This window comes from Uloborus diversus, chromosome 5, assembly GCF_026930045.1.
Source record: "Uloborus diversus isolate 005 chromosome 5, Udiv.v.3.1, whole genome shotgun sequence".
NCBI classification, from domain to species: Eukaryota; Metazoa; Arthropoda; class Arachnida; order Araneae; family Uloboridae; genus Uloborus; species Uloborus diversus.
In genome coordinates, this window is record NC_072735.1 from 74,786,350 (window position 1) to 74,811,388 (window position 25,039).

General features: G+C 33.6%; 1 protein-coding gene across 1 annotated transcript; it reads left to right on the forward strand.

The window, feature by feature from the left end:
- Positions 1–270: 270 nt before the first annotated feature.
- LOC129222118 (paternally-expressed gene 3 protein-like) lies at positions 271–22,488 on the forward strand. Its single transcript, XM_054856564.1, has 6 exons — positions 271–448; positions 10,247–10,456; positions 13,245–13,409; positions 14,848–15,027; positions 17,511–17,690; positions 21,363–22,488. The coding sequence occupies exons 1-6, from the start codon at positions 373–375 to the stop codon at positions 22,076–22,078; spliced, it is 1,527 nt and encodes a 508-aa protein (XP_054712539.1). The 5' UTR covers positions 271–372; the 3' UTR covers positions 22,079–22,488.
- The last annotated feature ends 2,551 nt before the right edge of the window (positions 22,489–25,039 follow it).

A 25,039-nucleotide genomic window follows, 5' to 3' on the forward strand; every position in this document is an offset into this window, starting at 1 on the left:
ATTCGTAGCACCCCTTGACTCTTTCTGCGGCCCACACTTTGGGAACCCCTGCTCTAAGTTTGTGGTATAACTCATGTTTCAGAGTAACAGTTCATGTGGCCAAACATGGGTGAAACAGAGGCCTGCTCTGGTTAATTGGCAAGTGCAAATTTTCAAGATGCATCCGCTTCTTGCATGGCAATAAAACAACATTTTTTAGCTGTGATGCACTTAGTACACGAACGACGCGTATTTCTGGATATGTTTTGTGTGCTCAGGCTGCATCTGTTCGCAGAGTTAGGTGAAGAGTTCCTTGCAACAAAAGTGCCTGTCAGAGTTTATAAGGTGACATCCACGGAGTCAATGACAAAAATAAATCATTAGCGAAGGAAAATGGAAGTGAGAATTTTTTTCTACATATTTGTGGTTTTAATGGGATATGACTTGACACTTGCAGATATGACTAAAAGTAAGTGCCAATCCATTGTGCTTCTTTCAAAGCTTGTAAACATTAACATTGATTGTGGCGATTTAGTTAGCGTTTTAAAGATTTATTTGGTTCCATGCAAAAATGCCGTATTGTATTTACACTCATAACAGTTTAGTATGTGTAAAGAACTTTATTATCTATGCCAATTAAATTGCAGATATGTTTAGCGCTGAAAGGACAAATTAGTATCTTTAGTTTATAAAGTGACGTGTGTACGGAGTCAATAACAAAAATAAAACTTTTGCGAAATTAAAGTGATCACGTTTTTCTTACACATTTATGGTTTTAATGGGTTATGACTTGACACTTGCAGATATGACAAAATTAAGCACGAATATATTGTTCTTACTTCAAAACTTGTCAGCATAATTAACATAGTATCTATAACGGACACTTAAATAACTTTATGAAGATTTGTATTGTTCTTAGATAGCTGTTAAGAACTTTACTGTCTGTGCCTATTAAAGGTATTTTCAAACATTTTCAATCGTATTTAGCGCATTGAAAATCGAAAATACTCCTCGAAAATATTGTCAAGAATATTTTCACGTTTGGTATTTTACATCAAATTTTAACATATTGGAAGATGCAAAGAAAAAAAAATGCAATTGGATATTGTAAAATATTTTATTTGAATAGTTTATTGTTGTTTTTATATACAAAATGCCAACAACTTTAAATCAACTTAACTTAATTTCTTTCGTAAGTAGAGCCCTTTTCAGTGTCCACTTTTTTCCATGGAAACTCGTGATTTTTCTTCAATAGTATAGCTGAAAATGGTTTGTTTTAACTATTTTTGAAATTCTAATAATTTTCATTTTTGTTGTTTGCAACGAAAACGAAAACTATATTAAATAATACTTTATTGTCTTTAATAAGTAACACAAAAATGACACAAATTTTCTTAAACAAACTCGTTCAAACTAAATTTCGAAGTTTCAATGTAAATGAGATGTGTGGTACATATCTTTCACACATAGTTAATAATTGGCTTTAAGTTTGAAAGTTGAATTCTCATTTCAGATTCAGCATTAAGTATGATAAGATTACGTATTGTTGACACATAACTTGAGAACTTCGTTTCACACGCATATATATTTATTACAAATGGTAAAAGCGCCATCACCGCATTTTCTGATAATAGAGAACGCCCACCTTTTAAACTGCATTAATTGTTGCAAGTATGAATCGGATGTCGTTTTAATAGAAGTATTCCGATATTGACCTAATCGAAAGTTGCATATTGACAGTTTGGGTTTTTAATCGATCTATCTCTGTTGTTCACTCCAAAAATATTAATAAAAAGCTTCCCTCAAAGCTTTTATTTTCTTGATCTTTTAAGTGAATAATTTGAGTAAAAAAAAATGCAAGTTTAGTGGCATCCTTGAATGATCTCTATGGAGCCGCGGGGTTTCGCGGAACATAATTTAAGAAACTCTGTTCTAAACGTTAAAAATCAATATAGTGTCCATGTCTTCTTTCCCTGCCACGTTCTATTTCATCCTTAGAAATATGAAATTGATATCTATTACGGTCAATAATGTGTTCGTGTATTTAGCTCCTTTAAAATGAATTTCACGACTCTAAAAAAAGGTTAAGATTTAGTTTCACGCTTTGGAAACAATCCCAGCAATATCCTTGATACCAATCAAATTGTACACATATGACAACAGAAGATATTTAGCCTTCCTTGATTTTATAATTAACTGAAATTGAATTCTCTTCATGATAACAGAAATAATCTTTTCATTTTCAAATTTTACATCCCTGTGCGGAAATAAAATTAAAATTTTAAAAAGTTATTAGGGACCAAAACATTAAAGACATTAACAGTTAAAATTAGGTAATTAGATTTCATTTTTTTATATTCGTTACAAGTATATTAGTTATAAAGTTATTAATTGGTAAAGAAAGTAATAGGCGTTTATAATTAAAAGTTGTAAAGAATTTCTCAGGAAAAATACATCAATTACAAGTTTAAAAATTAAGAAAATAATTAAATTTTAATTTAAAATAATGAAGCAGTGGGTCGATAAGGAACCGTGCTTGCCGAGTGTAAGGAGTAAATTGATATTAAAAACAATTTTATTAGCAACAAATGGTTTTGAAGAACTTTATAGCAATATTATTTCTCCCACGTAAAATCTAAGCAAAGGCAGACATTCTTTATTTTGCAATATTTTCAAGTGTTTTCACAAATGATTTTTCTCACAAGCGATATTATTGTAATTATTATTCTTTTATCCGACCCTTATTTGGGATCCGACCATTAGAAATATTTTGAATAACACAAACTTTTTCATTATTATTAAGTGTGCTCACTATTTTGTTTGGCACTAATTCGCCTGTATGAAAGGTCGTTCCCCCTATGAATTAAGTATGGATCAACAAAAGTAAACAGAGTAAAAAAAGCATTGTTAATGTTATCATCAAAATAATTTTTTAAATATTTCCCCCAAGATTTTCGTTTTAATTATATATTTTTATTTTTTACTTCATTTCAATTTTATTAAATATTTTTATTTAACTTTGTTTTACTTTTACTACATTTTTATTTTGCTTTATTTTACTTTCGCTAGGGTCTGGTGGGGTAAAGTGGTCATAAAATCGTAGGTTTTCAACTTAAAAAAAAAAAAATTAATTTGAGTTTTGACATCTTGAATTCAGATTATGTTTTTCGAAATCACAAGTGTGTGTATGTAGGCGTGTGTGTTTGTGTGTGGGGGTATGTGTGTTTGTGTGTAGGGGTATGTGTATGTGTGTGTAGGCATATGTGTTTGTGTCAGTGTGCAGGCATGAATGTGTGGGTAGTTGTGTGTATGTGTGTGTGCGTGCGTGTGTGTGTGTAGCTGCGTATGTATGCGCGTGTGTGTTGGACATGGATGCAACCTGGAGACGGCTTTCGCTATAGGAGCAGCATCGTGAGGAGCCGGTGGACGGTGACAGGGTGTGGAGGGTGGCGGTGGGAAAATAAAAAGATAGGACATCAAAACAGTCAAATGAGAACAATAAGCAATCGTGATTGCTCAAAAAAAGTGGATATTAAATAAAATAAATTCTTTAAGCACTTAAACTTTTTTTGTTGTTATTTTACATTGCATTATTAAAGAACACAATACATAGAATTTTAGGGAAAAAAATATTGATTTAAGTAGTTTTATAAGTTTCATTTTCCTATGTATTTATGACCACTTTACCCCATGGGGTGGGGGAAAGTGGTCATAGCATGGGGTAAAGTGGTCATAGTTAAAAATAGATGCAAAAACTTTACAAATAACCGTAATATTTGTATATTTCGGTTATTTTTATAGTTACAAGTATATGCAAGAGTATATGCGGGTATATATAAGAATGTATACTTGATTACCTACAGTATACGTGTCTACAAGAGTATATACGCGTATAAACGAACATCATATGCGTGTATGCACTTGTATCTCGAGTATATACATGCATATCTGAGTATATGTGTGTATAGTAGACATATATACGCATATATATAGGTATACATACATACATATACGGGTATACACGAGTTATTTCGAGGATACATCCAGTGCGTGTTTGTACATGTCTACTCACGTACATATATATGGAAGCAACGAGTATATACGTATGTTTACGTGCAAACACGATTATGTACCAGTATAGACGTATATACATACATTTACGTGTATATCAGTACATGTATGTATACACGAGTACATCTCCTAATACACATGTATGCTTACAGAGTGAATCCAAGATCTGGGGCAAAGATCAAAGGGGTGTGAGAAATGAGGATACGAAGCAAAGAATCATAATGAACTTATGGTCGCTGACGAGCTACATGCACACTAAGCCAGAAACTGATGAATGCAGAACAGGTCACAAATTTGTTTCACAAAGATGATTTTACCTGACCAGCTGGTGGCGTGATGGTTAGGCGCTGGCCTAACGTCTGTGGAATCGGGTTCTGACCTGGGGATGCCGGTCGGTGGATTTTCGAGATGCAGAAACTCATCAGCGCCCATGTCGTATGATTATGCGGCATGTAAAATATCTCTATGGTATTCGTTTTGATTAGAATTTCTTAGGCAAAATCAAATTCCTACTGCAATTTCGCATCAAAGAGAGCCCAGGTGCCTCCCCCTGGTGGAAACTGGACGTCAAAAAAACTGTGCACTAGGTCTGGTTATGGCCCAGACGCCTCTTTAGGTAGGACTCTAATACAGCCCCATTGGGGAAAAAAGATGATTTTAACCAACTTTTTAGTTTTTAAGAATTATTTAGAGCAGATGTTAAAGTTACAGCCTGTAGTAGCTCTAATACACGCATCGCAACAAAGGCACAGCGACTGTTGAAAGTTTTTCAAAAATCTCATTATTGCAACAGAGAATACTTTGTGATTGCGACGCATGTATTACAGCAGCCAGCCACATATTTCATCAATCACTTTAAAACTTTCTTAAGACCTAAAATGTTGCGTAAAATTGTCTTTGTGTAATAAATTTGTGACCTGTTTTGTATCCTTTAGGTTCTGATTTTGCGTGCATGTAGCGCGTCAGCGTTGTGTTTGTGAATATATGTTTCTTATGATTCTTGCTTCTTCTACTCCCCTCTTACATCTTTTAAGAATTTGCACAAGAGTTTAAACTCACCCTATATACATGTATATCATGTGCTTGTGTGTAAGTGTCTGCTCGAGTTTCGAGTACGTACGAGTATATACGTGTCTACCTGAGTATATAAGTGTTCGTATATGTACGAGTATAAGCGGGTATATACGTGTATCGATAGTCGAATGTATATCTTTATAGACAAAAAATACTTGCAGTTACCCATATACTACGCGGTGCATTTATGTTAATACGTATATATACGTGCCTACACGAGTATATGAGTATGCATACGCATATACTCGTATATTTAACCCTGTTTACTGTAAAAACAATACATATTAAGTGAAATTAATATTTCGTTTATGTCTGTCTCATACTTAAAGTTTAAGTGACGTTAAAAGGACAATATTCGTTAAGCCTAATATTATGACCACTTTACCCCATCTTACTTAAATTGTTCTAAAAAATTAACCAAAATAGATTCAGCTAACTGCTAATGAGTAAGAGTTCTTGAGACATGTAGGAAGCTTCCTGTGCAGTCAATCTGTTCATAATTCTAAAAAACAAAATTTTCCAAGAAAGTTAAAAGAGGTGTTTAGATTTTGAAATTTTTCATATTCACACAAAATATTTTATTTTACCAGATAAAATTTTGCCAGTTGTGAAATTTTGTATTCAAAATGTAGTTTTTAACTGCCCTATCGTAAAATAAAATTTTCACATTCATTCGAACATTTATTTCCAAGCTATAGCCATTTATTTGACGTATGACCACTTTACCCCATTGACCACTTTCCCCCACCAGACCCTATATATTTTTATTTTTTACTTTACTTCACTCTTATTCTTCATTTTTTATTTTATTTTTTTTTCAATGGTTTATTTATTTTGCTATTCATTCAAGTTTTTAATAAGCCTTTTCCTTTATTTATTGAAATCAACAACATGCATATTTCAAAAAATTTGTTCTTCCGAAAGACAGAGAAACATAGGAATTCTTTATTTTCACATAATAATTGCAGCATTTTCTGTAAAAACTACAAGCCATCAAGTAACATGCATCTAATTTTTAAAATTGATTTTTTAAATGCACATACTACTACCACTAAATTGAGACAGAATGAAATAAAATGGTAAGGATAACAACAATAATAAAAGTTTCAAAAAATGTGATGTCCTGTTTTACGAAAAAGTATAAATGGTCATTTTAATACCTAATGCTGATGTGTTATGTTTGAAGAGGAAAATGTTGAATGTATGGTATGTTTATGCCGAACTTACGCAATCTACGCCTATGTTGCTCTGGATCTTGCTCTAGAGTTGCAATTTTTTAAAGAATATTGATTGATTGATCAAAGCAAAAGTCCTAGTACTAAAATCAAGCAGTTTTAAAACAACTGCATCAAATGATCTTAATTAGTAAAAGGTTACTTTTTAAACATCGACGCACAAAGGAAGGAGGTTATAAGTTTGGTGTGTCTGTGTATCTGTGTGTCTGTGACCCTCTAGCGCCTAAACGGATGGACCGACTTTGAAAAACAAAATGTTCGAAAGGAGAGTTGATCGAGAGTGTTCTTAGCTAGGTTGCGTCTTCGGATGACATTAATTAAGGAAGATATTAGTCAAAACCCCTAAAAAGTTTTTCGCGATTTTAAAGTGAAAATATATTTAAAAGTTTTAAAATTTAGTACCAAAATAAAGAGTACTTTTTTCTGCGTCTGATAGAATGTGTTTGGAACTCCCATGTTCTATAGAATTCGAATTATAACGCTTTTTAAAGCAGATTCTAAATACGGCTAAGCTTTTATTCAGCGATTAGTAAACGAATGCATTGTTTGCCGACAAGGAAATTAAAAGCAATGATTTATAATTTTTATCTGTTGCTAGTTTATATTTGTTAAGAAATAAAATACTTGTAATTGAATTGTTGTAATAAGGCTTTTAAAAAGATTTTCAATTTTCCCTCTTGATTCTACATTTGCGACTCACTCGAGTTTTTTAAAATGTTTAGTTTTAGTTACGTGTTATACTATGCAATAACTGTTCAAAACATGCGCACTCCACAGAATTATTATTAATCAAATTTATTTTGTGATAGTAATAATAATTTTCTACTCCAAACGTTTTTAAAATCGAAAGTTTTGTTATGACTAATATTTCTCAATTTAATGACCAACAATACGACAGGAAAATATGCAGAAATAATATTCAACGCTTATTCTGATGATATTTCTTTCTTTGTAATCGATTAAAGCTTCTTTGTAATCGATTATTATTCGAGATTCTCTTCGACCTGGTAAAACCCCAAGACTGCAGATATTTTTAGAACCCTTCATTATGCATTTTCTATACTGTTCCTAGTTCCGTTAATTTAAAATGATTTATTTTAGAAAATCGCTGCGCAATTAATATCTTCATGAAAATACAAACCCGCATCAAAAATGGTATTTGTTTAACTTTATGGCTGTTAGTTTATGAATTTTCTCCATCAACTATAATTAGTTAAAAGCCTTCGTAAAGTTTTCTTTCGCATATAAGCACATGAGTTCCTTTTATCAAGTTTAAGTACTTTTAATCAATGCGAATAATTGTAGTATATATTTTTCTTGCAAAAATTACTAGAATATTTACTTGAGTAAAAATGGCTGGCATTTTTACTCATTACATTATATAATTATAGACATCTTTATTTTTCTCTTATATTTCAAATGCATAAAGCATTGAATATGTATTCCGGAAGAGAATATTAATTAAAAAAATTAAAAAATCATGAATTCAAAATATTTTGAGTGATACTACAGGAGTGCCCACCTGGAGGTCTGGAGAAGGGCACGGCACAGGCTGTGCCATTGAAATTTTTAGGGGGGTTGCTTTAAGGGGTATTTTTTCTTTTCTTGGGTAGGGGGGCGACCCATTTGGGGGTGTCTTCGTAGAATTAGGAAGGGGATGCGCCTTTGCGCTTGGGGTGGGGGGCACCTCTGGATACTAGATAGCAAATATTTATGTTGGATGACCTTGGAGGTTAAATTGCAACTTAAGAGGTCAAAGAGTAAAATATAAATTATCAAGCCTCAATTAAAAAACTGGACTTAAGCGTCAGTTTAACTTTTGCTCCATATCTGAACAAGAAAATTGTAAATAATTAATCGAGGTTATATTTCGGCACACTAACATCGATGTTTTAAAACAGTTTTCACAAGTAATTATCTCTGTTACTCTTCTCGGCGATTACAGCAGTAATTTCAAAGAAAAGAAAAACAAAAAGTCTGAACCCCTCCCCCCCCTTTATTTTTACTCCTTAGAACTCTCTTTCCTTTTTATTCAAGGAACTATTAAATATGCATTTAGAAAACATTTTATACTCTCGGTTTCTTTTCAACATTAGTTTATGATGTGAGAGTTTTAATGCTGGTAACGATTTCCTTCCAAGTCATTTAATTTTCTGGTATGATCTAATGTTTAATTTTGAAGTTTAACTCTCAAACTGTTTAATACTAGAAATACCCTAAATAGCCTGTTGGCTCTGTTTATTTTTTCATAGATATACGTTTAAAAATAAAAGGCAGAAAGTTATTCAATTTCATGGCTTTCCATTATTTGACCTAATTAACCATCGTTTTGTACGGGACAGTAGTCCTTAATGGCACTTGAATGGTACTTGAAATGAATGACGCCTAGAGAACTTTACCCTATAATGGCATTTGAAATGAATGGTGTCTCTGAAACATTAGTCCACAATTGCATTTAAAACAAATAACGCGTTAGAGATGTCAAAAAGTATGGCATACAAAACTAATGACACTTCCAGTGGTCACTGTACGTCACATGGTTAAAGCTATTATAAAATTATCATATTTGTTGGGGATTTTATTAGCATGTCGGACGGTCAAGAACTTTTTATAATAATCTTCCAGTTTTCTTTTATGTTTATACCGTGTCAGAAAAGCCCTTTACGCATGTTAAAAATTCATGGAAAAGTAACAAATTGTCGTATGAATATGAGGTTTGTGCAGGGGCGTGCACGGAGGGGGGGGGGGGGGGAGAGGGACACCTGGTGGCCAGGGCCCGAACCTCAAAGGGGCCCAATATTTTTAAAACTAGGCTTGAAATATAGGGGTCAGCAATATGGAGGGGGGCCCAGAAACGTCATTTGTGATGGGCCGCAAAATTTCTATGCACGCCCCTTGGTTTGTACCATATTGTTCATAGGTTCAAGAATTTTTTATGACATCTTAAAAAAAAGAAAAAGTGCTCGTCACAGTAAGGAAAAAAACCGTCATGTGAGGTGTTTAATATCTTATTAAACAGAAAATAATCCCTTTCATTACCAGACTCCAATGTGTGTACCGTTTGTGGACTTGGGATGAACTTGGATATCGTTAAGGTGTCGTTCGAACAACATACGGTGCACACATTGAACTCTGGTAATGAAAGATATTTCTTCCTGTTTAACGAGATAGTTAAACACCTCACATGCAGTTTAATTTTCTTACATTGAGGATACAGCGTTTACCTATAATTGTAATTTTTTCTTTTCCTTTCTTTTGAAGAAAATTCAATTATTTTAAACAATTAATAAAAAACTTCTGAAGTATTACGACATGAACTGCATATTCATACGGCAATTCGTTGCTCTTCTATCAATTCTTAAAATGTGTCAAGGACTCTTCAGACAACCTGTATTTCTGATTACTTTTGTAACAGCCATGCAATGACTTCATCAGTATAGGGTAAAAGAAAGACGATGAAAGCTCCTTATCCCTAACAGGGCCGTCCGAAGAGGGGGGGGGGGCAATCGGCCCGGGCACCATAATATGACAGGGCGCCGTAAACCAAGCTTTTACTATATTTCAAATTCTTTTTAATACTATTCTTTTTTTAAAAATAGTTTTTTAAAATCTAACACATCACATTTCAGATTGCATGTTTAATTATGTAATAACTTATGTAAAAATATTCGATACTTTTTCAAAAAACACCCACCATTCTGTGTGTGGGAAATCATTCGGAAAATATTAGAATCAGTATATAAATTAGAATTGTGTCAGAAAATATTCACCCCAAGCACCGTCCTCTCTTGGAACGGCCCTGATCCCTAAGTGGTATTAACTTACCTCCTCAGAGCCATGCATTTGATGTACTACTTGCGAAAGTAATTCTTCTCTTTTACTTTCAGTGATATTTTTACCTGATGCGGAGGAACAACCTCCACCTAGCTGTCCCCCAAACGAGATGTTCAGGAATTGCTTGGGCAATTGCTCGAATTGTGAAGAGAGAGGGTTCTGTTCCTATACTACATGCTCTCAAAGTGGCTGCGACTGCTGGCCACGATTCTTTCGTCTGACGCCGGGAGGACCTTGCGAACCGGTTGGAAAATGCCCAAAAAGTACGAGTCTTAACTAGTTGGAGGTGTAATGTAGTTCTGAAATTAAGATTTCCTCTTATAATCTTTAATTGTAATGATAGTTTAAACCTTTTTTTTTTTGCACTATAGCATTTAAATTTATTTACAATTTGCAGATTGCATTGTTGTTGTTGTGCTGACTTGTGCCAGCTAGGTCAACAAATTTGGGGCGCGTTGCTTCACTTTTCCATCTGTACAGTAACTAGGTATGAAGTCCGACTTCCACAGTACATATATGCTATAAGGACATGTTTATAGAGTAAGCAACTGTTCGCAGCATAACAACACATTCACGCAAAGAAAGGACAAGGACAGGAGAGAGAAAGTTCATCCATGCCTGAAGTGGGATTAGAACTCAGGACCATACCATCGGAGTTAAACTTCTCTGACTACTAGACAAGGCGGACGGCTGCTGATTGTATGAATTTAATAATTTAGATATGGAAAACTAAATAAATGTTATCATGCTACAGCGAGTGTCTAGTAGTTATAGTGCAGATTATCAGGGTATTTGAAAACCATTGGGCGAATTGAGAAATAAAGCAATTTTGGACACTTTAACGGCTCACCAGTCAATCCGCATATTTCCTAGAAAATGTGTAGAATAACTGATTTTTGCCCCTTAGAAGTAAGCGGAACACTCTCAACTACCACAGACAAAACAAAACAAGAAAATTATTGTCCGTCTGAGATACTTGATCGTTAACTTGATCAGAAGTACAAAGTTAACATTTATGGAGAAGAAATATGAAATAATACATGACAGAGGAAAAATTGCAAAAAATTGCTGAAACATGACAATGCAAGATCACACTGCTCAAGGCGAGCTCTTAGAAAAATTACTTTGTGAGCGGCTTCACTCACCATACTCACATAACATTGTCCCATCTGATTTCTTTCCATTCAGATCTGATATGAGACCAGAAAAAAAAAATTTAAAAAAAAAAAGAACCCTTCAAATTCTGTCCGATATCCAAAATACCATCTCAAGATTCCCCCCTCAAAAACCGATTAATTTCTGTCTATCCGGGATTGAAAATTTGTGCACTACACGCGTCAAAAAGTTGTTGTGTCAACAGTGCATTGTTAATTAAAAACAAAAGCTTAAAAAAATATTTTCGGTCCCCTCTAAAATATAATTTTTAAATACTTCTCTACTCCAAAAATTAAAGGGCCGTCGTTACGTGTTCCTAGGATTTGTGACTCATCACTAATTTTCGGTTGACTTCGGAATTTTGAAGAAAATTTTCCAAGAATGGATAAACTGAGATGGAAGTCAATAGAAATTTTACGAATCACAGAGTACTGCTCGCTTTAAGCGAGGTTAAAGCATGTACTGCTCCCATAGACGTAACTTTGAACTAAATACATAACTCTTATTTCCTCGTCGAATCCAATTCTCGTTAATCAAAGCTCGTTTAAACCAGTTTAGCTATGTTTATTAATCGCAATATTTAAAGAATATCAAAAGCTCTGCTAATTCATTAACAATGAAAATATTACCTTAATTCCCAGCATTTTACAAAGAGTTTTTCGTTCTTTCTTCGCTTCTTTCTTTCTTTCTTTCACACACAGAGATTGAGGTTTCTACTATTCCACTAGGGAAGCTTATACCTCTATTAATCCACAATGTTTCCAGGATTTTGTTTTTCCAGGACAGCACAAAGACAACACAATAGATGGTGGTGCCATCTATGGATAGTTCGAGGGACAATTTAGAACCAGGCCAGGAGCCGAATAACTTCCTAGTCTGGCACCCCCAGAGGTATCGTTTCACTTGGAGGACATTGTGACCACGAGCATATTTAACGTCGCCCATTCACCATTAATGACGACGGTTTCTTCGCTTACCTCTTCGTTTCTTTCTCATGAATTGACTTTGCTTTGGACACTGTTGCCATTAGATTTACTTGAGCATGGAAAAATTTCCAATCTCTTTTAGGCAATATTTTTTGTTCTTCTAAAAAGTTTTGTTATTGGTAGTGCAAACTCTTGGCATTCTTATGTAGTTTTGATAATAGTATATTTTGTTTCATTTTTGACAGAGCAGTTTCACTCTCCTTTCCCCAGGTATCTTAATTTTTTAATGACATTATTTGTTTCTTTCTCAATACGCTTCATTTTTTATGTTAGTTTTGAAGTGACTCTCTAGTTACAGAGAATGTTTCAAGCGATAAGAATTGTTCTCTTTTTTGCTTCTAGAACAATTTCATTCTTGTTGTTAATAACTAATTTTTTACAACCTTTTACAATATTATAATTTACTAAGCTTACGTTCGATGACATCAACCGGTAGCTACCGATTGGTTGATCACATGACAGCTGATGACGTCAGCGGTTACTAACCGGTTGTTCACCAACCAATGCTTCATCGACCGCTTTCGGTTGATTACTGGTTACTTGCGCAGACATGGCTCAGACGAATAATATGCAGGTGAAAAAAACTCAGGTGGTCAAAAATGTCACGTGGTTCAATCAACCAGCTTAAATTGCGGTCTACCGGTAGATCAACCGATGAGGCACAAAGAACGACATCGGTAACAACCAGTTAAACGATAGCTCTCATAGAATGATGCGGTTAGTAACCGATTTGTCATCGGTCAACCAGTCGAGGTCGGCGAACGCAACCTAAGATAATATTATGCTTCGCAAAACTGTTTTAGTGTGTAACATCATGTTTTTGAACGTTTTAGTGCTGATATTGCTTAAATATTGCTCTTACTTAGATATAAACACAATGTCTGTTGACATATACTTATATTAAATATAGAGGAATGTCCGGAGAACGAAGTATTTCGAGAATGTGGCCCACTCTGCGAGCGTTGCGGTCTTTTCGGCTGCAGACTCATCCAGTGCAATCATCAGTGTTACTGCAAAGAAGGGTACAAGCGAGACTTTTTTGGAGACTGTGTACCAGAAGACGAATGTCCTCAAAGTGAGTAATTTTTGATCTATTAATTTTCTAAAAAGTAAATTTCTTGATATCGTATTGAAATATTCAAGTATAGTGGTTAAAATATAGTGCTGCAATTTTTATCATAGTCTAAAAGTGCTCACCGTGTATAATGCGATAAAAACATGTTTTGATAAAATGAATCAAACCTTGTTATGCATTTAGTTGTGGGAACTCGATAGGAGAGCGGGTCAAATATTTTTTCTTCGGAAAAGATAAACGTTACATAATCCTAAATATCGCAAAACATTCTTCGTTGACTTACTATCACTTTAGATATGAAAAATACAATTAAAAAGTATAACTAAGTACTCGTTGAATAACGTTAAGGTGAATGTATAATGAATGTGGTTATAAATATACTTTTACAGTAATCGTACATAATGCTGTTGCATGTACCGCACTACCTTTTTTCACAATACATGGATTTTTGTCAAAAGATCTATCACATCCAAATCAAATAACTGGAATGGTATTTTCTTGAACAAAACTACATGCTAGAAATACAGTGAAATACTGAGTAGACAGAGTACTGAAATACATTCAGGAAGGAGTAAGCATAACATGAGTGGAGGGGAGAAAAGTTTTCATTTTTGGCGAAGAGGAAGAGAAAGTATTCCATATTTGGCGAAGGAAAAGAGAAAATTTTCTATTTTTGGCGCGTTTTCATGCATTTTTTATCCACGGTGAGGAACTCTCTACTGAATTGTAACCTAGTATAAAGAAGAGGACCATTAGTCACGTGACTAGTGGAAGGATGGGAAGGAGTGTTGGCTTTCTTGATGGAGAAGGCATGTTGTTTCTAACCCACTACACTTCTATGGTTAGGATGAGCTCAAACTAGATCTGATGAAGAAGGGTCAGTCCTTTTGTTTTCAATTAAAATTTTTTAGGGCTGCAATTACACTATAACGCTTTTTTCCTTTTTAAATAGTTTCTCCTCAATTGCTTTGTGTCTTCAAAAAATATTTTGAAAGGCTCAAATGTCATAATTTCTTACTCAATCCTAGATCTCCTCTTCTCTAGCTAACATTTTCCTTCTATTTCTCAGTCAGAGGAGATGATCTTATACGAATTTTATGAATAACTATTCGAATGAAATTGAAACCTTTTTTTTTAACAGTCTAACTGACCGCCAAAAACAAGCTCTGGGTTCAGTTAGGCTAGACCTAGGCAATTTATCAATCCGTTATGAATATTAAGACTTCTTAAAACTAATCCCCCTATTTCAAGTAATTCTGGCTTTCGGTATTTTAAATACCTGCAACTCTACCGAAGCAGTACTAATTTAATTTAATTTTAAGTTTATCTTAATTTTAAGTTTAACTTATAGTGCAGCACATTTGAAACTGGGAAATGTCATATCAATTACTGATATTCAATTCAGTCTATGTGTTAAAAAACTTTTCATCTCTTGTAGGACATCACTGTTCAAAGGGTGAAGAAGCGGCCGACAGCGGTCCAGTCGATGAGTTCTGTTTAGAAGATCCACTTCATCCACGCACCACTGAGATTCAAAACGTCAGAAAATGTTATTGCCAAGAAGGATACAAAAGAAATGCTTTGGGACATTGTATTGAGGAAAGACTATGCGCTTACGGTATGTAACTCCCATTAGGATTGAATTTTGAAACGAATTACATTTATGTATTTATTGCTGAGTGATGTTCCTGACCCTGAATAGATTTTAACCTGTCAACCAGTAGAAAGGAATACCTTTTTACGAGGAAACTTAAAACGATCGTACACAATCTATTCTGATGCATCAAAGGTCCCCAGAATCGAACAAATCACGAGTTCTTGATTGCCATAGGATCACACATGCATTGCTGCTAAAGCTCAATACTAGATATCTTTTTTAAAAACGTAATTTTGAAATTTTCATATTGATAAGAGTAATTTGTGTTTTATTTAGTTCAATATTAGCTTTTCTAAATTTTCCAGTTTTTTCACTCACTAATTTCACTTTTTTTCCCCAGCACATTTCCATTAACAGCGTTACATAAATGTTTAAATCCGTTCTCCGCAAAACAGCAATTTTCAACAGGTCTCATAAGAAATCCATACGACAGTGTAGTAATGGAAAAAAGGTATAGCATTTGAAAGAGTATAGTAAAACATGTTTCTGGATGCATAAATTTATGTGCCCTCGGGTTCCCGTTATCAAGACATAGCCGAAATGTTAAGAAAAGTCACCAAATTTAGCGGGTTTCGATGAGAAATGAGACATTTTTCACACGCTTTGCAGATGGATATCTTATAATATGTTGACGGTGAAATCGTCGGGGAGAAATTAGCGTCTAAACGTTCTCACCAAGTCTTTATGGCGCTTTTCTTAAAATTTCGTCAGATTTTAAGACCACATGTCCCCATCACAGGGTCAAGAAGGCAAACAATTTTTGAGTCAAAAAATGACTATATATTCTTTCGATTGCTACCTATTTCAAATTTTTTCATTGTTACATTGTTCATGTGGTTCCTTGATCAGTATTGAACTAGGGCTGCGACATAAGATATTTTTCAACGCGGGGCACAAATTCTTCTTTGATGATGTCGCTCATTTCGTCTATTAAATGATCCTTTTGAGGACGAACTGAATCACTAAGTGTTTTTGAAAGGAACAAAAAATGTCTCATCACGATTGTTTCAATAAGAAACGAATAAAATGGTATTAGGTATATCTTTAAATTTTACTATGACGATTAAAAAGTTTAACCAAAGCCATGTGTGGATTGTGAAATTCAGAATTTACTTACCAAGCGCGTTCAAATAGATGCTTAATAAACAAAATGAAATGACAAGAAGTTTTCATATAGGACCTTCCGCTTTTACACTGTAAAAAATTTTAGAAACGATACTGAGTATTTACGTGTAACGTTTCGGGATTTCAACGGTTTTTATCCACTTCCTGGAAATAACAAGTATCCTTGTCAAAAAGTTTCCTAAATGGCAACAAGTTGCAGGAATGCAGACTTCTCTCTTTTATAAAAAATATTTATATCTCCCAGTTTAAAGATTAACTGAGAGTATTTATACAGTGTATCGACTTAAATTCAACTACGGCTTGTCCTGACTGATTAAGCTCCCAAAGGGAACGAGTAAATCTTTGGACTACTTAGCTTCGTAAAAATTGCAATCATTACTTGTAATTCTGGCTTAGCTTTGGCCATGATTGTAATACTGCTTACGGCGCTGTTACATTATACCTACCTGAGATCACTTTGAAGTTCTAGAGACACGACTGTCTTGAAACGTGAAGATTTCTGGATTTTTCCGAAAATTTTCTAAAAGGTTACTGAGTTTTAGTGGAAAACATTCCTGGGTTTTGCGAGATACGTTACAAACTGAAAATGGGCACATCAGTTGCCTATTATTTTCCAGGAACGTTTCTGAATCGTTTTTACAGTGTATAGACATGTGAGAATTTCATTGCCATGTGATGAAAAATGTTAAAGACTTATTGTATTTTGGTTTATACACGAAAATATAAACACTAAACACATTCCCAAGTATCAGAAGACTGCGAACTTAGCACCGTGCCTCCATACACTACACAGGAAAGATTTGCATCACAAAGAGAGGGAAAATTGCAACAGACTGCTAAGCCGCAGAGGCTCCCAAGTCCGAGTACTCTCGCATTATAGTGGTATATTAGGGCCGTGGTAGCCCGATCGGTAGAGTGTCGGATTCGGGGCCGGAGGGTCCCGAGTTCGAACTTCGATGGTCGAAGATCCACAGTCGTCATTAAAGGGGGACTGGGCAACGTTAAATATGCTCGTCGTCTCAATGTCCTCCAAGTGAAACGATACCTCTGGGGGTGCTAGCACCAGGTAGCTATTAGCTCCTGGACTAGTTCTAAATTCTCATTAACTTTTCGATCCAGTGATGGTGCTGCCATCTATCGGTATAAAAAATAATGGAGGCAAGGCACTTAATATGCAGTCCTCGACATAAATACAGTTGTAGTCAGTTGTGACTCGGAATCGGAATAGTGGTATATTCGAGAACATTTTGTGATTGCTTTTAGCTTTTTTTGACAATGTTATGTCAGCTTTTGTCAATGTACTTTTCGTATTTCCACAGTATCCTGTATCGGCAATGAAGTCTACATGAACTGTGTACCCGCATGCAACACAACCTGCCGTAACTATGGAGACCCAGACTGCAAGGAGGATGGACAATGCTATCCAGGATGCTTCTGCCCCCCTGGATATGTCATGAATGATTATCACGTCTGTATACCTGTTGAAAACTGTGCAACGGGTAAGTAGGGTTACGTGTAAAATACGTTTCCGATTCATTGTAAAGTCATGTGTGGACAAATTAAACACTCGTATTAATTTGGATATTATGCGTACTAGGAAGAAATAAATAAATTAATGGGTATCATTTAAATATTTTCCTAAAACTTTTCAAATTAAATTCTGAAGATAGATCATATAAAAATTTGAAAGAACAAAGTTTGAATTTTTCATTGAAGACCCCTACTTTATCACACAAATCAGTTTTTCAGGCTTAAAGCAACCTGAGTATCAAACTTGATTATTTTCCAACCAGTAGTTGCAATCTGCACATATTAGTTGCAAATTATCAAGATGTTTCCAAAAAAATAATTAAAGCTGCTCGAGATAATATGAAAGTTTTAAGTAATTAATTGAAAATTCTGCTTCTTTAGTAAAGTTACTTCTTTTGACAAACATGGAAAAAAAAAAACCCCTTATTGTACGGGTTTAAAACTCAAGTGGACGTTCTCGCATTTTGCTCAAAACTTTTTTAGTACTAAGTGTAATGTACCACTGTTTGACTTGTTTCATCATCGTGTTGAATCACTTTTTAAGGGTTTTCAAGAAAGATAAGTATCTTTCCGAAGTTTATCTGCATTAGAATTAGCTGAGAGTTATTACTCCGCTTTTCTTACACCTACATATTTAAAGCTTTAATGATTTAAAGCTACTGCAAGACTATTGAATTATATGCATTCCTTCATCTTTCTACCAGGAGTGTAATAAATAAAAAATAGCTTGTCATGGAGTAATACAATATTATAGACAACAGCATATTCTAGATCTAGTACAAAATGGATTTTAAACTGTTAAAATGACTAATTTGATTCAAATCAGTTATCATGCTCTAGAAAAAATCAAATCAATATACGAACAAATTTTAATAGTAGTATGTGTAACGCATGCCTATGAAGATAATGAGACAGAAATATCTTGGAAATTGATAAGGTTGAAAAAATGTTAGTGAATGAAATTAACAAGAAATTTATCGGAATTATTGTTTTGAAACTTCATTCTTATAGTAGTTCAAAACTGCGGTTGCGACCAACTGTTTATATGAATGATCGTTTTCTGTTCTGTGAAAAGTTAAAAGAAAAAACTTGTTAATAATTTGTCTATAAAGTCGAAAATAAACTAACATGCTAAATTTTAACCAGAGAATAAAATATTTGTCTACATACAAACTTGACGAAAACCTTTTATTATGCTAATGCATTTTGGTTGTATATCAGCCTTTAGAATGCTATGCTCTTTTTACTTAATTCACTACATTTTTGGTATTTTGTACACTGTTAAAAACTACAGGTTGCATTCGGCACTTTTCAAGGGTGAAACGCTTGTTCACCAGCGGCACTCAATACGGAGTCGAAATGGCCATCTAACTAGGGTGAAAAACAGGCACCCTTTAAAAAATAAGCAGCCGAGGTGAAAAGAAGGAACCTTCGGAGAGAGAAATGACGCCCTTACTGTAGATCCTCCACCTCTCCCCCGTATTGTATGCGTTTTTGAATACAGTTGTGTTTTTTTTTAAATAGTTTTGTTTTGATTCATGATATTCTAGGTTTTGGACAATTTTCACATTGAATTCAGTACTGGAAATGATTAAAACTTGTTATTACAGCATTTGATCATATTTCAGAGTTTTTAGCATAGTTAAGAAGTGCTAATTGGTTTAATTCATCTGATCATGCTCTAACTCATTGTTCCCCAACCTCTTTTGACCGACGGGCCGTTAAAAGCAAATGAAAAACTTTACGGATCAGCGAAATTTTTATCCTTTTTTTAAAAATTCATAAAATAAATAATAATAACTCTGGGCCCGTAAAAACTTGTGAAAAAATTCTGCTTAATGATGAGTTTTTTTTTACATAGTAATATTAAAAATAAATAAAACAATAAATATCTACCCCTTTACTTGGTATCAAAGAGCTGTCACAAATATATATTATAGTTTAAAGACAAGTAATTATTTAAATAATGTGAGAAATTATACATTTACTACAACATGACCCGTACCGAAAATGAAGTTTTGAGGTACTTATGAATTATTTACATGAAGAGCCAAAATTATTCTGGGATATTACAGTTACAGAAAAACCAAATCGTTTCATAGACGTTAATCAAGAGTAACAAAATAAAATGCACATGAAGTTTTTCGTCAGTTTAAAAACCAAAAGAAATTTCTAACGCTGCTAGAAAATTCTTTCGCTATCGAGACATTAACCGCTAACAGGGAATGATTCAAACTGTTAAAGGAAAAAGCAAAAGCTTGACGGAGAGGGATTTATTTTTTTTTTCTGTTTATTTTTTTCACTTGCTCTTAGACGAAGCACAAGAAAATTTTTACTCAGGTTTTCACTAGTCGATTATTGAAAATCTTAATGTCGGTCATTATTTTGTGTATTAAATGTTGCTTATCGATTACTCAAGAAAATAATGATAGATATTTTTAGTAGCGTTTTGAGTGATGGAAATTTTATGACAGTAACGGTTAACTGAAACTAAACGACAGTTACGGTAACTGAAAAGCAGTAAATATACTTTTAAGCACTTTTAAAAATGTTTGAAAGCCCTAAAAGCTACAAAGTGATCAAAAGCTGTACTTACTTTTGTTTTGGATTTTTATCCTAGAAAAGTAGAGTTTTAATCCAATAGTATACTTCATTCAATGTGAAAGTCACATAGATGCAACCTATCACTTGTCCTCCATATTGAAGTTGTTGAATGTATATCTATGTTAAAGCGCATGTGCAGCGAGTCGTTCTGCGATTGCTTACTGTTTCGGCTCCCCTGGTCTATTTCCTGGCCGACATGGCACCCTTGGGCACTATGCTTTTACCTTAGAGGAAATATATTCACTCGTCTGGAACCCCTGGTTATAACAGTGTGTGTTTTTTAAAAAATCAATCTCAAAACCAAATATAAATAACAATGCAAAAAATTTTAAATAAGATTTGCAGACACGGCTACGTTATTATAAGAAAATCTTTTTTTCAATGCAAAGTAATTAAGCTTGTCAATGAAAAAACATTTGGCAGAAGTTAACATTATTACCTACGTTTTATCTCCATATAATACAGAATAATTATTATGACATGAATAAACATTTTTAAAACGCAGTCATAACTCAAATGAGATTATGAAGGGTAAAAATCACAATGGCAATATTTACGATGAGTTTGGAACAACATTTTTTTTTTCATATTCCTTTAAAAAATACTTCTACAAATAACGGCTAGTAATTAGTTCGATCAGAGTTGTAATGATCATTATAAATGTTGGCAAAATAAATAAATAAATAAATTAAAAAAAAAAGTGGGGGAGAAAGAGGGGGCGGGGGAGGCATTAATGCATAATTAAAGAAATTGAAGCAATATTGATCCCGTACTCAACTTCTGTTCCTTTCTCTGTAAAACACTATGCTTCTTTATTTGTTTGTGCTGGCAATTATGTGGTTACCTGGCGGGGTTGGAGGTAGATGCTAAATTACTTATTAGAGCGCAGAGGCTTACAGTACCTTATGGTGGCTTGCTTATACTCATATCACCATAACGTATTTATCATCATCGAACATTTTATTATAATAGCATAACACAACATGTTAATCGTACAGCTTTATGAGCTTTTAATCATTATTAGTTTTGTTTTACAGAAAATGACCGTCTACCTTTCTTTGACACACACGAAGAACGAAAATCCGAAACAAGTAGCCAGACTACAGCAGCTGCAGAATCACAAACTGCCATTCCACCTGAAGAGAAAACTGAGTCCAATTCTCAGACTCAAGCTGAAGCTCAATCCGAAGGACAGTCTGAAACTCAAACTGGTAGTCCATCTGAAACGCAAGTTGAAAGTCAGTCTGAAACTCAAGAGACAGAACAATCTGAATACCAAACTGAAGATGAACCTAATTCTCAAGGAGAACAAGAAACACAAGCTGAGAAACCTCCAGAGATACAAGATGCAGATGAACCTGCAGAAGCAGCTGTAGGTGAATCTCAGCTGCAAGAAGACACTCAGACTGATTCTGAGACAGCAGAGGAATCTCAATCGGAACCAGTTTCCGACGAAGCAGATACAGAGGCCTATTCTCAAAGTGAAAGTAATTCTGAATCGAAAACTGCATCTGAAAACGAAGGTGATGGTTCGATAGCAAAAGAGGAGACAGAAGAAGAAGCACCAGTAGATGAAGGTAATGAAAAACAGCCTGATGCTGCTGAAGAACCAGCGACAGATGAAGTTGATGAACCAGAAACTACAACGACGACAAAACGCCCAAAGCAATCAAGAAGACGGAGTAATTCAGGAAGTAGATCTTACAAAACTTCTAAAGGCAGGAAGCAATTTCATGAAGAAAATAATGAATAGTAAAAAAAAAAAAAAAAACCCAGCGCCATTTTCTTCCTTTTTCTCTTGAACTTACTTGGGAAGTTACACTGGTAGAAAATATACATTTTAAATATTAGGTGTATTAGATATACCTTTATTTCACATTATTTTTAACGCCGTAGAAAAAATGAGGTAAGAAGTTTTATGAACTTATTTAATGCAAATCAAAATTTTTGATTTTGAATCGTTCTTAACAAAATTGACAATCGTATTGTTGTAAAATCAAAGTTGAAATAAATAGCGTGCTCTGTAAATAAATGTTCTCCCATGTTAATATTGTAAAAAAGTAAATGACATTTTGTAGCACATTCTTACTTTTATGTTACCGACTGAAAAGTTGACAATAACTGTTTCGGGCGAAACGAATTAATAAATTCATTTTAAGAAAAGTTGATAGTTTTTGGTTTAAAGTAATAAAACGACAATATTCATAATTCATCAATGTCATTTCTAAAATAAAGAGTCATTGTTTTCCTGAAAAATTCTTAATAACTACGTTCTCCTAAATTATGAGACAATCGGCGACAGCAGTTTTGCTCATTACGATTAAAATGTTTAATTTAGTCCCCATTGCTCAAAAGTTCACCTTCTCGAGAACTTTAACATTCTTTTATGAATCTGACACTTTTGAAAGTTATAGTAATCAGCATGAATGAATACAGTCTATTCATAAGCTTTGGCTTATCAAGACAAATGTCATTTAAGTAGCATAGCATTATAAATTTCAAGAGAGTAATAGTATGTAAAGTACTTGGAGGTTACTTCCTGCGACTTTAAATGGTTCAAGGGACTTCAAAAAATATTTCTAGTCCTTACAAACCTTTAGTAACATTTAAATAAGAGAGTGCAGAGTTTTAGAAAATTTATTAGCAACCAAATGGTTTGAAATGTAGTCTCAAAAATGTATTATAGAATGGGTACTACATTTCTTTGCATGTTTATTGATCAAAAATCAGTTAAAATGACCTTTTTTAAATCTAATTATTGTAGTACTACATATTGGAACCGGTTATATTATAGAAAAAAAAAATATATTTATTCCAACTCTCATTCATAATTACATCGGAAAAAAGACAATTTTACAAATGACAGCTTCATAGTTAATAGTTTTCTTACGCATTCTAAGACATTTAATTGGGGTCTTAATAACATTCAAGCTGAAAAAAAAAAGGTTTTCTATGTGAAAAATGTTTTATCCATCCACTATAATATTAAAATCTGTTCGCGTCCGTCTGTCTGTCTGTCTGTCTGCCTGAAGATCTATCTTCTCGAGAACCGCAGCGAATCGAGAGTCAAACGAGATACCGATCAATTCGAAATTTTCCAAAGAAAACAGTAGGACCAATTTCGTAATTCTTCGACTTTAATTAGCGAAGATATTAATTAAAACGTTAATTAACATAACGTTATTCAGGAATTTTTATTTCTTTCCTGTTGCCAATTTGCATATGGGTGAGCAAGTAAAATTCTAATAATTCTTTACAAAGAGATTTTTTAGGCTGCTGTCCAAATCTTAAAACAACGTTTCCATCTAGAATTTCATTTTAAATTAGTTTAAAATTGGTTACTCTATTCCGACATAGCTTTTATTTTATCGTCTGTCCTTTTTTTATTTTTTAAATTCAAAGTTCTTAACTCTTTTCAGCATATGAAAGTTGTTTCTTTACCTATGTTTATTGATTGTAGTGTAAGTTTATCATTCACCGGCCTCATATTTTGGTACATTTAGGATGTGCGACTAATTATGTTTATTTTGTTGGACTTTTTCCCGTCACATAGGTGAGTTTTCAAATTGCAATAACTCTCTTTTTCCTTCCTGTTTCTATTTTTGAAATACAGTTTGTATCGTTAAAAGAACATGTTAAATTAGGATTGTTTGGATTTCTTTAAGGATCATTTCATGCGAAATGAGCAAATCAGCTGTGGCTGACATGTCACAGATTTCAATGAAAATTTTTATTTATGTAAACCATGCATATCTATGAGGGAATGCAAAGTATGGAAGTTTAAAAACTTTTTGTTGCTTTGTTATTGAAATTAGAAGTTGATGCTTACGCTAAGCCTAAATTTTCAGAGTTCATTGCTGCCCGTTTGTGACTCAATAACTATGTACATAAGTTATAAACGGACACTTAAAAAATAAATATTTCCGCATTCTATAAACAAATCTCTATTGGGAAAGAGCAAAGTAAAATTTATTCAGATCTCTTTTTGAATCTGAGATATTAACAAAGATTGAAATTTTGCCAATTTACTTCAGATTTCGAATCACTCTTCTAGCTCTTTTAATGAAAAAATAACAGTAAAAATGATTCAGATTGAAAAACTATCTATAACTAACTATCTGCTCTAGTTTAGTAATTGTTTATGAATTTCTTAATGACGAAATCGTACTTTAAAAAATCAAAAATTTCCGAAATTTTCATTTTTTCCTCTATTTCAGATGTTTTTTTTGAAGATGAGGGAATGCTCTAAATTTACTCAAGTTTTTTTACATAACATATTGAAGTGTCTTTTAGATGCTACTAAATTTTAATCATTGGTATCAGCGTATTTTTGTTACTAGAGTAACTTGAACTAAGGAAAAATTTCATTAGTTAGTTCTCTTTATTGTAAGTTTAGCAAAACTAACCATTTCTTTCGTGTCTCATTTTCGCAAAAGCATGTTTATGAAATACTTGCTAAAATGTACATTTTTTAAAAATCGAAATAAATGTTAGATAAACTTATTTTTGCATCATTGAGTCGTTTATCTAGTTTTCTGAATTCTCGTAATTTCACATAAGGGTCAACATGTGTTTCACATCACAAGGGTCAACATGTGTGTGTTTCACATAAGTGTATTTTGAAAATTACAATATGTTTTTTCAGTATGATGTATTATATAGGGCACAATATACGTAATTTAAGAAGGTGCAATGAAGTTTTCACTTTTTATTT

What these genes read in the sequence shown, in the direction of transcription:
- LOC129222118 (XM_054856564.1), top strand. Translation starts at nt 373, where the DNA reads ATGGAAGTGAGAATTTTTTTCTACATATTTGTGGTTTTAATGGGATAT. An exon ending in ACTTGCAGATATGACTAAAA is followed by an intron (nt 449 to 10,246) that starts GTAAGTGCCAAT and finishes TTTTACTTTCAG; the next exon opens with TGATATTTTTACCTGATGCG. An exon ending in GGAAAGACTATGCGCTTACG is followed by an intron (nt 15,028 to 17,510) that starts GTATGTAACTCC and finishes GTATTTCCACAG; the next exon opens with TATCCTGTATCGGCAATGAA.